The 15367-nt window shown below is 41.3% G+C and overlaps 1 protein-coding gene across 2 annotated transcripts in view; it reads right to left on the reverse strand.

Annotated features, from left to right (window-relative positions):
* The window catches only part of pde4ba (phosphodiesterase 4B, cAMP-specific a), a 193668-nt gene that overhangs the window by 141352 nt on the left and 36949 nt on the right, over window positions 1–15367 (reverse strand). Inside the window, exon 1 of one of the 2 annotated variants that reach the window (XM_049589020.1) lies at window positions 13335–14420. The exons of the other annotated variant lie outside the window; for it this stretch is intronic. Coding sequence (XP_049444977.1) covers window positions 13335–13558 — 224 coding nt within the window. The 5' untranslated portion in view covers window positions 13559–14420. Of the gene's footprint in view, window positions 1–13334; window positions 14421–15367 lie in introns of those variants that run through there. 2 annotated transcript variants of the gene reach the window in all.

Below are 15367 nucleotides of genomic sequence, written 5' to 3' on the forward strand. Positions count from 1 at the left end.
TTGTACAGAGGAAGTATAATTACTTTGTGACATATTAAAAGCTGAAATGAAGCACTGTAAGCCTAACATCTCACCCTGAATCACTATTCACACTAAAACACATTTGATGTAGTGGCTAAATGTAGTTGGTATTTAGTTCAGGTTTGCTGATGCAAAATTGTTTTAATATAATTCATGAGGCTAAAGGTGACGACTAACAACTGTGCATACATTTGGATGACAAAAGGGGAAAAAAACAGTTAAATGAGTCATCGCGTCTATGTGATGACAAATGCTCTTCACTTGTTAATTCCTGCTCAGCCAAAACAACCTCTGCATAACTTCAGCTACAGTAACTTCAGTTTTTCGATGCAGCTAGCCTGTGCTCAGTTGATAAGATAAAGCACAATGCAGCTCTGCCCCGCTTCTGCATCACTGCACATTGTTGCCAGCTGAAAAAAAGGATGCTGCCACAGTTCCTTTCAGTCAGTGTGACAGACAGCAATCAAGTGGAGAATAATCGCTACTTCTTTCTTTCTCAGTGCAGACAGAAGGGGAAAAGGCAGAGAGGAAATGTACTGTTGCGTTCTGCTTACTTCAAATGGTGCTTTACGGCTCTTGTTATTAATGAATGCTTGTGCTCCTCTGAATGGGCTGAAAAGAACATACAGCTGGTACTTCATACACACACACACACACACACACACACACACACACATACACACACACACACACGAGGCACAAACTCACATCTTCATGAGTAATAGGTTAATGACACAGCTGTAGTTCCTCTTAGAAGGATGAAGGTATGCAAGCAGAACAAGAAGCATGTGCACGTCATAAACACACACGTGCTTGCTCACTCACACAGCAAGCAATGTGGTAATGACAAAATTCACAGGTGTAGCTGCCCTAATAAGCAAAGTATGAATAGATGCATGGTGTATCCACACACACACACCACATAACCTCCTCCACTACCTCCTGAACTGAAATGGCAACTAATTGCTTTCTTTCTTTGTGTCTTTCTCTCTCCTGCAGCTTCTCTCTGTTTCTCTACCCTCAGTCTATCAAGGAATGCATGTGTTTCAATGAAAGAAAAATCAATTATAGCTTAAATTACTAGTGCTCTAACCAAAAAGAGAAAAAAAGAATTGAAACTGACAAAAAGAAGAGGTTGAATTCCCAGCGCCCCCCTAACATTTCCAATGCAGCCACATTGATTTGGGCGTGATTATAAAACACGCAAATGCTGGAGAATGTCAGTTGTAAATTATATGTTTAAATAAGAATGAAATGGCTTTTGCAGCATCCCAAATTTCATTACAAATGTCACATTATCATCGAGGCTAGATGGGGGGTGTAAAAAAGAAGAGGAGTGGGAGGAGGAGGAAAGGGGATGTGCATGGAATATAATGAAGACAAATGGGTTTTCCGATGTTTCCTGAATGCTGGTGCTAAAGGCCGCATGTTTTCTGGAGACCCAAGGACAAGTGCCTGCAGCACTACGCAAATGCTGATTCATGGAGCCAAGTCATTCCAGTACATACACACTAATCACTGTTTCACACCTGCCTACAATTTCACAATATTTAAAAACTGAAATGAGCCTAAATGAACCTGAATTGAAATTTCACTAGAATCGTACAGCAGGACATTGAGTTTTATCTGTGTACTTTACTGATTTACAGTGAATACAACTACTTCCTGTAATGCAAGAATCGCTATAATAGTGTCAATCCCACTGAAAATCAACCCCAAACTCTGCAGTACAGAATGTTCCTTCTTTCTGTTGTCTATGATGTGTTCACTTAAAGCTGCTTTAATCAATGTTTCTTATATAAACAATGACTCAAATGACTTCCTGTAATGTTAAATGGTTGCTACACTACTGCTGATCCCACTCAGATTAACCACCAGTAATCTGTTTTTTTGTTTGTTTGTTTAATTGTTTGTTTTTTGTAGTTATCAGTCATTTCATTAATTTGGCCATATTTGGGTTTAGTTACTCCAAGACTGCAAAAATACTGAGAAAAGCAATAGTTTATTTAAGTCTTTTGCATGTTGCATACACATACTGGTCACTAAACGATCCTGAAGAGTTCAGAGTTTTGCCTGAGATCTATTTTGAGGGGTAAAAGAAGAACCTTGCATTCATATGCAAATTGCTGGTGCATCATTATCACCTTTCTAAAAAGTAACCTTTTTCAGACAATTAAAGCATTACTTTATCATCATGCAGTGTGATTACTATCCCTGTTCCTCTTTCTATTGCACTCTCCCATTTTCTCTTCCTCTCATTTTTTTAGTGCATATTCTGATGTATTTTCACCATAGCTGGTTCAAACATTTGTAAAAAAAAAAAAAAAAAAAAAAATATGGAAAATAAATGAAACAAGCAAAAACATAAAGTATCGCAGTAGCTACAGTAGGTCATAGGCATCATTCTTTCATGAAATGCATATAAAATATGTGACTGAACAAAAGGAAAAATACAGTATTGTATAACTTCAACGCTACCAGTACACTCTAGAGTTAAAAGGGTTGCATTGCTGCTTTGATAGAACATACAGCAAAGTGCAGAAGGGGCAGTGGTGGCAATACAACTCATCAGTTAAATTCAAGCTGACAGCAGTGTGAGTACATGGTACAGTATGTTCGTTACAGTAGCTTAAAGCAACCACTAAGACCTCCCAGGGGAACAAGCGCTTACCTTCCCATCAGCCCTTTACCACTGCATGCATGAAAACTTAAAAACTGCTTAAGCTTTTCAAGCAGTCGACTTGCTTGATATGAAATTTAGTAAACTTTATGTTGCTTCATTAAGAGTGGGTGTAGATGTAAACCTACAGCCAGGACAAATAATGTAATGACACTGCAGTCATGAAATCAACATGAGCAATCTGAGAATTTAATAAGCCATGTCTGTTATGCACCGTCAAATTGTAAAAGGGCGTGAAACATGTCACCCATGACTTGCCACAAATTTCCATCCGCTGAATCCCAGTCCTGGCCAAGATAACCACATCCTGACATGTTAACATGCGCAGAAGCAAGCACACACACACACACAACCCTTAGCCATCATACTCCTCCACCCATCCGTAATAGTTAACTTTCTGCTTGGCTGGTTCGGCACAAGGAGATAGGAGAGAGAGATGGAGGGTGCTGGAGCGAGTCATGCAGTATGAGAGAGCGAGGAGGAGGAGGAGGAGGAGGAGGAGGAGAGGGAAGGAGGTAGCCTGGTTTCAGACCTCTGATTCACCGCCCACATGAACACATTTATCAGTGACTCAGAAAGCTCAAAAAAGGACCCATGACGCTCTTGTGAATGGTTCGGTTGTTTGGAAACAACTAAACCAATCAGAACCTTTGTGGGCGGGCCAAATGCAGGTGATGTTACAAAGCTGGGTCAGATTCAGACAGACTGGACCGTGTGATGCCTTCAAATGTAGCTCTGCCACTGACAGAATAAATCACCAAATTCTTAGGGATTTCTCTATTCAATGATAATCTTCATGTTTGTTGGCTACGCGGGTTTCTACCATTTGCAAGATTATCTAATATGGTCCCATTACATGTCTGTTCCTGTCACAACCCACCTCTTTTCTACTCACTTTAGTTCATGGACTGTTACTTTAAAAGACAAACATAAAAGGTAGGGTGATATGGAAAAAATAAAAAAAAATCTCACAATATTTTTAATACATCTATATTGATATTGTAGGATTGACTACTGGTGCTTTCAAAAACCAATTATATTTTTGATTAATAATCATCAGTAATGTGGATATAATGAATGGATAAGGGCAAATAATAGAACAGCTAACAGTTTGATAAGTACAGAACATTACACCACTCATGAAAACACTTGTTCAGTTGTCATTGCGTCAGACACCGACGAACAGAGGCACCCTCAAGCGGTGGATGACATGACAGCCCCCCAGAAATGAAGCCTCTGGTGGCTGGCTGCAGTGTGAGGAATAGACCCCGCCCCCTCCATGTAAGTGAATGGGACATGAGCCAAACTAAAAGCACCAACTACGTATCAAATACATTTTTCCCAAAGGTGGGTTCTGTAATTTTAGGTGGTTCTTATCTCACTGATGTGTGTTCAAGTGTTTGTTTTTCTCATAAGTTTGGTTCTGACTAGTAATTTGATGATAAAAAAGGGGGCTTTAGGTCATGATTGACAGCTGTGTGTGCCAATGTGCCAAATGCAGTGTTGGGTAAGGGTTACTTTAAAAGTAATCAAAGTACGTGACTGCGTTACTTTTTTAAAAAGTAACCAGTTACTTTACTGCATTACTCCCTGAGTAAAGTAACTCAATTACTTTAAAAGTACTTCCAACGCTACTCCCTGAGAAAAGTAACTCAAGCACTTTTAAAGTACTTTTGAGTATTCTACATTTCCTTTTGGGCAATGGACCACAGGGCGCTAAGCCTACATTTTTTTGTCTCCAAAATTAAAGTTACGGACCACTTGCCCTTCACTGAGATCCTATTCTCCCATCACAGCCGTCACTTTGACCAGTAGAAACACACAACGACCTGCTGCCGTAGACAACTGTATGACAACGACACCCCAGCATTTTTAATATTTCCTCTAGGGATGTTACCACACAGAGTAAAAGGGGGAAATGATGGTGTGAAACAGCAGAGGCACTTTGTCAACCCGCTGAGTTAACGTTACTGTCATTAGCATCAAGCTAGCAAACAATGGTACATCCTCACGGTCGGACATAAAGTAATAACATTAACAACAAATAGCAGGGCTTTTACTCACCACAACTGCAGAGGCTCCCAGCTTCATTTGAAACAAACTACATTATAGACAGTCCGTTATTTATTAATCCCTCTGTGTGTTTATATATTTACTTTTTATCCGCTCTGTTGTCTTTGTAAAGTTAACATATCGCACTGTCATTTCAAACTCAACACTTGTTTCAAATTAAACGCCTCTTATAACCTCGGCTAGAGAATCCCTCCATTTTCTAAATAGGCTTTTATTCTGAAACATTTGTCAGAACTTCCTGTGGAAGATACAGTAGCTTGATAGTTTACTTATGGCGCTTCAAATGTAGCTCCTGCCACCTGCTGACGCTTTTAGGTGACTACAACAACATGTCGGCTGGACCATGAACAGACACATTTCTGGCAGTGACTCAAATAATAGTGAAAGTAATAAAAATAGGACAAGAATAACCTGATGACATCACACACGCCGTGAAAGACGACCGGGGATAATTGGTGAGTACCGTGTAGAGTGTACCAGGCATAATGCAAGCCCTGAGTCTGAAAAATGTCTGTCAGCGAGTCCTACTCCACCTATTTAGAATCCACCGTAGACAATGGCAGCATTTCTCCAACCACGTAGCGAGCCACAAGCTCCGTGGCTTCTTTCAGACTGATAGGTTTAACGTTATCTCCGTTATTAGAACCAAACGACAGCCGTTGCTGTTTCGGAGCTGAAGGACCAGCGTTCTAAAAGTAACGGAAGTAACTGATGTCTTGAAAATATACTTAAGTATTTGATTACTCAAACAGCAAACTAACGCGTTAGGTTACTCCCTACTGCAAAAAGTAATCAAAGTACTCTAACGCGTTATACCCAACTCTGGCCAAATGGTATGCAGGCTATCAATAGTGCTGCTTGCAATTGGTTGGATGGGTGTGTGGGTCAAACAAATTCCAGACTTTGACCCAGAAGCCCATGTGAAACCAAAGGTCCATCAAGTTATTTTAATGACTAATTTTTTAAGCCTATATTCAAGGTTTATCTGAAAAAGACTATATGCACTGAGGTAGAGACAGAAGTTTATTTGAAAAAATGACGATGCAGGTAACAGGCTCAAGTTGACACGCCTTCCCTGAACGTCCAAAACTGATGCAGGAGGGATACCTGACCTGAAGGGCCACTGAATATGTGTCGGTATTTGATGAGTTAGAAGTGAAAATGTGTTGGGAAAAGACAACACAATATTACAATATCCAAAATCTAGTCTCATGTCAGGATATAAATATAATACTGATATACTGCCCAGGCCTACACACAAGACACACTGACCTAAAGAGAGAGCAGGGCTAACATTTGCTCAGAAGTTAGCTAACAACTGTAGGTACCTTGAAGCCTTTTACTCTCTGTGTGCTGAAAGGTTACCACATTAGCTGGCAGAAGCACATCAGCTAATTAAACACTGACTCCTTTATTTCTCTGTTATAACACCTTGCCCTTAGGTGTCCCGATACAGGATAAAAATACCCTAGATTTGGGAGAATAAACTCTTTTTTAGCATCATTAAAGTCTCTAACTCTGCCTTCTTATTTTTCTGTATCAGGGCACCATATTGAGTCTTGCATAACTTATCATGCCACCACTGACAATAGCTGACAAATTGCTACGTTTTCGAAGACATTCCTTTATACATGCTACAAACCTACACTGTGTTCATGGGTACAAAAACAGTTCACAGGGGCAATATATTACACAGTGGCCACCGTTCCCAGAATTTGCAGAACATTACGTAACTGCAACACACACAAAATAAATGAGTAGAAAGAGATGAGGGTACTCTTAGTCCTTTTTTGCAGAGAAGAGGCTACATCTATCATAACATTTCATAACATATTTAATTTTTATGATAGATGTTTTAGCCATTTGCTCTTCAATGAAATAATCTCTTTTTTGTCTTCCAGTCTGTCTCTTACTTAAGAGAGAAGTTGGCGTACACACACTGGCTGCTACTAATCACGTCAAACCTTCCCTGACGTCCATGTAAAGATGATTTTGGGTGCGTCACAGAGGCGAGTGAAGAAAAAAACAAATCAATAGCAGACGGAGCGCTAGACAGGATGGGGTGGTGAGATGGATATTTAGGTTGACATTTAAGCTAAGGTAAATAACCCTCTGTGCACAGAGACCTCTGTTTGTTTTTGCCGAGGCTTACTCCTCTGTGGTAAATGAAGTCTGTTTATCTGCCTCCCTCTTTCTATATATTCAAGGTGTGCATTTTATTCCTTGTACCTCTTATCTGTCCCTCTAGCCCTTTCTGATATCTCTCACACCTGATGGATGTCAACACACAGTCAACAGGCAGCCAAGTTCAATATAATCTAAATGAGCATTTGTTTCTATTGTGGCTGCAGGTAAAATAAATGGCTTAAATGTTTTTACATTTCACAGATATGTAGGTGTGATTATCTTTAGTTGGGTGTTAGATAATGTTCAGCAGTTACATGCAGTGCATATACATGTATTTAGATTTATTCAATGGTCACATTTTTGCCATCTTTTTCCCATTTTTCCTCCTCTCCCTTCTTCCTATTCCCACGGCTGTGTCTTTTTTCCCTTCAATCTCTCTCTCCTTAATGTGCTTTTTGTGTGAGTGGAAAACAGAGCGGTCATACTCCTCAGCCGGCCATCAAACATTTAACATCATGTGGTGCTTTGGAGAGCAAAGGAAAGAAAGCGAGACAGAGGAGAAAGCCAGAGAAAGAAAGGGAGAGGGGATGACCACATGAGAAACAAAGACAGACATGGAAAAAACACGAGAGGGAGAAAAAGAAGACAGACAGTGAGGAAGTCTTATGAAGAAAGGAGCAGACAGGGAGAGTAAAACTGAGGAAAGACACACACAGAGACAAACAAAGAGAGCGTAAAAGAGACGGAGACAGACAGAGAAAGAGACAAGGCAACAGCTCAACAGCTCAAACAGACGAATCATTGTCTGAGTGCCAGTAGGTCAGGAGTTCACCAGCCACTCGTACACAGCAGGGCCAAGTAATGCTAGCAAAGATGGAATTTATAATTGATCGCACAAGAGTTTGGAAAAGTTGCTTTGCGTGCTTTGGATTCAATATTGGCAACACATTTTCATTTAAAACTCAGAGGCAGTACAACATGAAAGTAATGTCCAGGCCTTGAACAGAAGGAGAGAAAAGAGGAGGGAGAGAGAATAATGACTGTATAGAGCAAGGTGGTGCGTAAGTCTGTCTGGCTAGATAATCAGAATAATATTGAGTAGGGTGTGTGCGATTGCGTGCATGTATGTGAGTGTGTGACGCACTTGTGAAATGAGAATATGTAAGGTCTGAAAGCAGATAATAATCAGATAACATCTGTGAAATTTCTCTGTATGTGTGTGATTAAACACAATCTCAGCATCAGCTAGCTCTTTATCTGAGCCCAGACCAAGACACGCAGAGGTTTGTGACAATCCTTCCAACCAGTGGTTTCAAACCTGGACTTTGTGAAGGGCTTACAAGATTCAAGGGGCTGTAACATATTAACAGTAACGAGGAGACCACATAACACAGTTCTGCTACGTGCTTTTTCAGACCTTTGGATTTTTCTTTAATGGTTAGTTAGGTTTAGGTAAATTTCTTGGTTTAGGTTAAACTAAGTGCTTTGTTAAGCCTGCAATGTTTTTGTGGCCACTTGGGGGCAGCAGGAATATGCTGAGAACTTAACTTTGACATCACTTTTCCGTTTGTATGGCAACTATCAATATGTTAGCTAACCATTGCCTATATACACATCCTGTAAATACAGAGCAACATTCCCATTTATTCAGAGCTGTGTTTCTGTCCACCTCACAAATCTAAATCCAATATTATCTCTCTTTTAGCTCTTAGATTTGGTCTCTACCAACTCCTGAGGGAAATATCTGACTCTTTAACTGCTAGTTAATCCACTATGTTCCCCTACCAGTCTCTAACTGTGTTTGGTACCAAGGAGGAAGTACAGTGGGTTTATAGCATGGACTGCATAGAAAGATGCACAACATGACAGCACCCATTAAGTGAATCCAAAACATCACCCCCTGGTGGCTGGCTGCAGTATAGGTCATGAACCCATCCCTCTCTATGTTAGCTGATGGGATATGGCAGTGGCGTCGCCTGGCCTGGGCATCCGGGGCTTTAGCCCCGAACGTTTTTTCTTAAGCCCCGGATAATTCAACTTCAGAAGAAATAATGATAACTGTACATTAACAAGCCACTAAAGAAGTTGTAGTTTTCCATTTTCAGTGAATGCAACACAGGATGACGTCGAGCTGCGGGACAGTCCTCCCCGGTGATAGACGCTCTTAGGCGGGCTGAAAATCCCTGAAGGCTCGGTACGGCTGGCGACTTTTCCCACACATAAATTCAGTGATATTTTTCTCACATAAGTTACCAAAGATACCGCGCACAACTACGTAACTGTTGTTATGTCCTTCTAACATTGCTGTGTGGGTTGAAGTGTTGGCCTTTTTCTTTTTATTGTGAAAGCTGAGCTTTCACAATAAAACTCCTGAGGACTTCCGAAGGGCTGACGAGCGCTGCCGAGCACCTCTATCTCATTTTGCCTTAAACTGACTCATGTAATGTGCATTTTTTGGGGAGAATATGGCTCCTGATATAGTCTGTAGGCATCATCACTCAACTTTTTCACATGGTCTGGTGTTAAAAAAAAAAAGCAAACTAAAAATCGCAAATCATGTAACCTCTAACATTTTTTAAAAAATTGAGGGGGAATATGACTTGGCTTCAGTCAAAATATTTACAAAATATTTATTTTTTTGGCTTTAATTCCTGTGTTATCTATAAGTGCATCATCCTGTTTCTATCAATATAATATAATTTTATTTTGACACATTTTGAAGTACATGTTGGCAGTATTTGGCTGTAGACAAGACGCAATAAGGCTCAAGAAAGCATAGAGCTTTTTTCCCAGGTAGGATCCCCTAGACTTCCCTATAAGGTTCTGGGCTCAGCCCCCAATGTTCTCAGTCCCAAGAAATGCCCCTGGGATATGGGCCAAAATTAAAAGAACACAACAAATATTTTTTTTTCCTCCCAATTGTGGTTTCTGTCATTTTAGATAGTTCTTATCACACTGATGTGTGTTCAAGTGTTCATTTTTCTGATAAATTTGGTTTTAGTCAGTAATTTGATGCTATAAAAAGGGAGTTTGATCTTATGACTGACAGCTGTGTGTTCCAGTCCGTGTGCTCTCTATCAAAGGTTCTGCTTACGATTGTTTGGAAAGGTGTATGGGTGGGAACGGATACTGCAGAATTTGCTACTACGCAGAGTCTGGCTCCAAATGACATTCAGCATAAAACGGCAACAGCCAAATCCAAGTATTCTGGCTTCATTTTTGTACGGTGTGAGGAAGTGGCTACATGTTATCCATCTTTACTGAGTCCATGGTTTGTAGAGAATTTATTTATTTATTTATTTATTTTTGTTGTTAGTTTTTTTTTTTTTGAGGAAAACAGCTGCCTGCTGTGGTTTAAAATGACGTTATGAGAGTTGTAAGAGTGAACTTGAACAGAACAGCTGAGGGTCGGATGGCTAAATAATGAGCTGAAACTCGCTACAAAAGCTGCTTAAAGCCAAGGAGAGCTGCAGATTCAGGGGATAGTTCTGTGTAATATTCTCATTTGATACTGTGCACTGTTAAGAATGAAAATATTGATTGTAGCTGCAACACACACAACAACTTTAAAGTATTAAGTAGTAAGTAGTAAGTAAACGCATTACCAAATTGAAAATCGCTCATGATGCCGCATTCATGAAATGACAACTTAAACATTCCTCTAGTTTGCAGGTATTGAGGAAACTGACAGAGCAATACACTAACATGTTGAGAAAAGCAACTGACATCTGGCATAGCAACAGTAAGATTTTTCTACTTTCATTAAGCTCGTTAAGGAACCGTTTCTATGTCTTTATCTGTTGCGGAAATAATCAGTGATAATTAATGCAGTGCTAAATCTTGGACAATATATAAAAACAGGATTACATGACTACATTTCTTTTCATTTATCCAACAGTAGAAAAGCCAGGCCGACACATATTAGTGATTCATCATCCTTTTTTAAAATAACTTTCCTCATGCCTGGCACAGGTGGGGAGACAATAAGGCCAGAAAAAGTACATGGCCGGTAATACCCTGAAGGATTCCCAGAAAAGGTGAATACTTTTTTTTTTTTTTTTAAGGCAAAAGGGATAATGATATTTTGAGGCCGGACACAGTTTAATGTCATGGGATAAAGGAAAGAGTGCAGTGATTAATCTTGTAATCCTGCTGATTTTTTATTAACTATAACCTAACATGAACTGTGGGCCTGATAAAAACAACCACGAAAAATAAGCTAAAAACACCTGGTACATGCTGGTAAGTGCCATTATCTCCTTAATTTTCTCCTCGCTATCCTGATTACCACGCCTCCCCCTCTGGAGGTGACTACTGATTCTTCCCTTTGGGCTTTTTATCTCTATGTGTATTCTTTTTTTCCCCCCCGATTTCCATTTTTAGCTTCTTACCCGTCACTCTTTGAGCATTAGAGTGAGCAAGCAGCTAGACTTCAGTGTCTCGCTCAAGGACACTTTATCATGAACGATGCTGTTAATGGGCTGGACTGGCAGTTAATGGTTATGATTGGTGTTACGGGTGTTGTTGTGTCCCTGGATCAAGCCCATTTACTGTGGACTTATGAGAGCAAACAAGACAAAGGACACTGCTGACATCTTTAATGGCTTCTAAATGAAGCCATTTTCCTTGTTTTTCCTTCTTGTATTTCCCCCCTGTACCCACCCAACCCCCACAAATCTCTCGTCTGCTCAGAAATAGGCTATACAATGACAGAGAGAAGAGATAAACAGACACGAGTCCCTGTTCTGACTGCTGCCGTGGAGGAAGGAAAGAGCCAGACGTGCAAGGAGAGGAGACAGAATAAACATCCATTACATTTACAAATGCAATACGTGCATCCAAACACACACATATGGATATAGCATCAAAAAAATACACGTACTCTCACACATTCCCAGTTATGACAACGTGACACATGTGTGCACAGAGGAGAAACACACACAACATCGGTTTTCCATCATACAAACAACGCAGCATGTAGACACAACATACAGGGGCAGATTCATATCTGGACTTATTTCCTTTCCCTCCAGTCCCACGACAGAGACAATTTTCTTTCCTACGCAAGCAGTGACACACCAGCTTTGTCATGTTACCATAAATGTATAAACATGTAGCCCATGTTGGAGATGTGAAGCATATGTTTATGGGTGTATGCTAATGTCTTCTTTTGCAGGCGATGGCTTTCACCTTCACAAGCCTCATGAAATAAAGAAAACAAAGCACCTCTGACTGCTGCTGCCTAATTTGAATTTTTTTTTTTTTTACTGTAACTGCTGTTTTTATGAAGGACAAGAGTCACCTTGAGTCTTTGTAGTCAAATCTCAGCATTTTTTTTTTCCTCACCTCTAATCCATGCATTGCATAACACAGCCAGCCCTCCCTTCACATCTACTATAGTGCCTACCTGCTGCAAAATGAAGAGGTAGACTCAGGGAGCGATGGGGGATGGGGCGTAAAATGATGCAAATAATATGAGGATTATATTAAATAAATATGTGTATATCATTTTCATGGCGCTCTTATCTGAAGTCAGACTTGCAGCTTCTGGGCTTCTTCTAGGAAATGTGCCAAGAAAAATGACATCAATGTGATGACACACACAAAAAGAATGTGAATGGAACCAGATTATGTGTGTGTTGTGTGACGCTGCAATGTGTTTGTCATTTTTGTGTTGTGACATTCACTTGTTCATTGGGGGGGTTGAAGCAAAAAAAGGTTAATACCCACCATCAGGTTGCATAAATCATCGAACACTGATCAACGCACTCACAACCAAATTTCACCTAGGTACAGGGCAGAGATATAGACTCCATCAAAATGGAGGAGAGGGGAATCTGCTGAATGTGATTTCATCCCATTATGTAATCATGTAACCCAGTGACAAATCGCCAGACAGCAGAACCTCTCATACATTTTTGGCCTGTCTTAAACTCACACAAAACTGTCTTTCTTTTAGTAGAGATCACGCTTCTTTTTCTACCATCTACGTCATTTTCTGTGCCTGTGCTTCCTCACCTTCTTCAAAATACTCTTTTCCCGTCTCATTTTTCCCACACTGATTCCTCTTCCTCCCCCTTACTGACTGTCTGTTTAACCCCACTACCTCTCCTCTCTCATGACTCATCTGTCCATCTCCCAGCTCACATCACTTTTCCCCTTATTTTTCCCACAACCACCCACCATTACGTGCTGTCTTTTAATCTCCCCCCAATTCCCCAGCAATTCAATCACATTATTTGTCTTTAGTTTCCTCTTTTTATCCACACCCTTCCCCTCTCCATCTTATCTCGCCTTACTCTAATCCTCCTCCTCCTCCTCCTCACATACCTAGACCCCTGCACATTTACTTTCGTTTCCTTTATGCCTAAACCCTGTTTTCTCCTGCTTTTCTTGATTCATTTTTCAATGACTCCCCCACCACAGGCCTTACCAGGTATGGGCTACAGTGAAGCGCCGCCTCTGTCGGATACTCTTGTTGACCATCAGCTTGCGGAAGAGGCGCGGGGAGCTTCTTGGGGACAGCTTGGGGGACGTGGCACCCCTCTTCCCTCCCACCACACCAGGGATTTTGGGAGGCTCCAGCTCCAGGTGCATGTGCTCCTTGAATGTCCGGATGCAGGAGTCCATCTCAACGCTCAGCTCGTTGGATGACATCCCTGCAGGCTGAGTCTTTCCTTCCTCTTTTCAAATTCTGCCCCTTTCTGTCCAAATTCAGTCACATAAGCTGGTCATGCACAGCTGATTTTGTCCTCCTCTTACCTTATTCAGACACAGAGAAGTTTATGCTGGGTTGAAATGTTGTAGCGGAAAGATTGAGGCCACCTCACACACAAACATGCACCCAGGAAAAGGCCAGCTCACACATACCCCTTTTGTTGTTTGTGTTGCCTCTGTGCCTTCTATCCTTCCCCTTTTCCCTCGTTCTTCACGGGTTTAGGGATTAGCCAGCCAGCTTCGTGCCCTCTCGCTCTCTCTTTCCTCTGGCTATACACCGTGCTTTCCTGCTGGTCTTCTGTACATCAGAGGTTCTCAGTAGAGCTTTACCCACAGCAGGGCCACATACAGCTCCTTCTAGTAGGGAAGGATTCCTCTTTTCAACAGTGCTTCTCTCCCATCTCCCTCCTGGGTTTGCTGTCTGTAGGGTGCTCACCTCAGTGCTCTATCACTCTGCTTCCTTCTCTTACTGTCCCTCTGTCACTGCTGGTCCCTGCTGAATGCACACCTCAGCACCAACTCTTTCTCTCAATCCATCCAGGCAGCTTGATGTTGGAGGATCACCCATCTGAAAGATTCAGAAGGGCTGAAAACTGCTCTCTGCTTCCTCCTGTCTTGATTTCCCCTCCATCAAGCACCGCTTGACTGACCTCTCTGCAAACAACCCCCGCTTCTCCCAAAGGCACTCCCGGTGTGGCACAGAGTGACTCCCACTATGCCGTGCCTCAAGTCAGATTTCCCCTCACTCACACAGTCAGAGCAGTGAGCGGAGCAGAGCGCAGCACGCAGGCAAATGCTTCACTTGCTGTTTCATTCAGAATATACACAAGGAGCTGAGAGCAGGCACGCAGCAAGCGCAAGCCACGCCTCCCCTGTTAAGGATTGGCCAGTGGTTGTTGTGACGACAAGCAGGCAAGCCCAGTAACAGGTTGTCAGATTTATTATTTATTTCTTGTTTAGCCGGGATTTGTGGTAATGTTGCTGATGATGTTGTGACCTTTAGTGTGGCAGGCAACTGGTGAGTACATGCCAAGAAAAAAATGGCAATTTGGAACAGAGATAAAAGCAAACAGCTTAATGGGCATCAGTGAAGAGAAACATACACACTGCACCAAAGGTCAACTGATTCAAATAAACAGTCGAAACCATACATTTTGCAGTAAAGAAGAAAACCACATATTAACTTACTGCATACACTGTATTACATCACAGTAACATTTTGTCTGTCTCTCTCACTCACACACACACACACACACACACACACACACATACATTTCTACCCATCCATAATTCTGTCTGAATGGAAGCAATCCAACCATGAGATTGCCACAGAGTATGTAGAGAGAAAGAAAGAATTGATCGACACAGTCATTCCAGATACACATCCACACACACACAAAGAGCTAGTCTGAGTGATGAAAAGAAGAGAGAGAAAAAGAGGGGCAATGCCCTAAAGGTAGAGAGAAGATGAGGGAGAAAAATCCAAAAAGAACATCAGAAGAGGCAGAATGGCACCGTGACCAGTATTGGATATGTGAGCTCTTTTGCTCGTTTGCTCTGTGGACTGATTTGTTTTGGTTGTGAGTCACTGAGGATTCTGAGCCATCGAAGCATGGAGCTCTTTCTCACTAAATGCTTGCCAATAAACCCTTTGAAAATAGTCTTACCAAGCCTGTATAGAAAGAAAACACTTGTAGTAATATGATGCGTCATCAGCGCACAGCAGGCTGGAGTGTGCATCATTTGTTA

This window comes from Epinephelus fuscoguttatus, linkage group LG10 (assembly GCF_011397635.1).
Source record: "Epinephelus fuscoguttatus linkage group LG10, E.fuscoguttatus.final_Chr_v1".
Lineage (NCBI taxonomy): Eukaryota > Metazoa > Chordata > Actinopteri > Perciformes > Serranidae > Epinephelus > Epinephelus fuscoguttatus.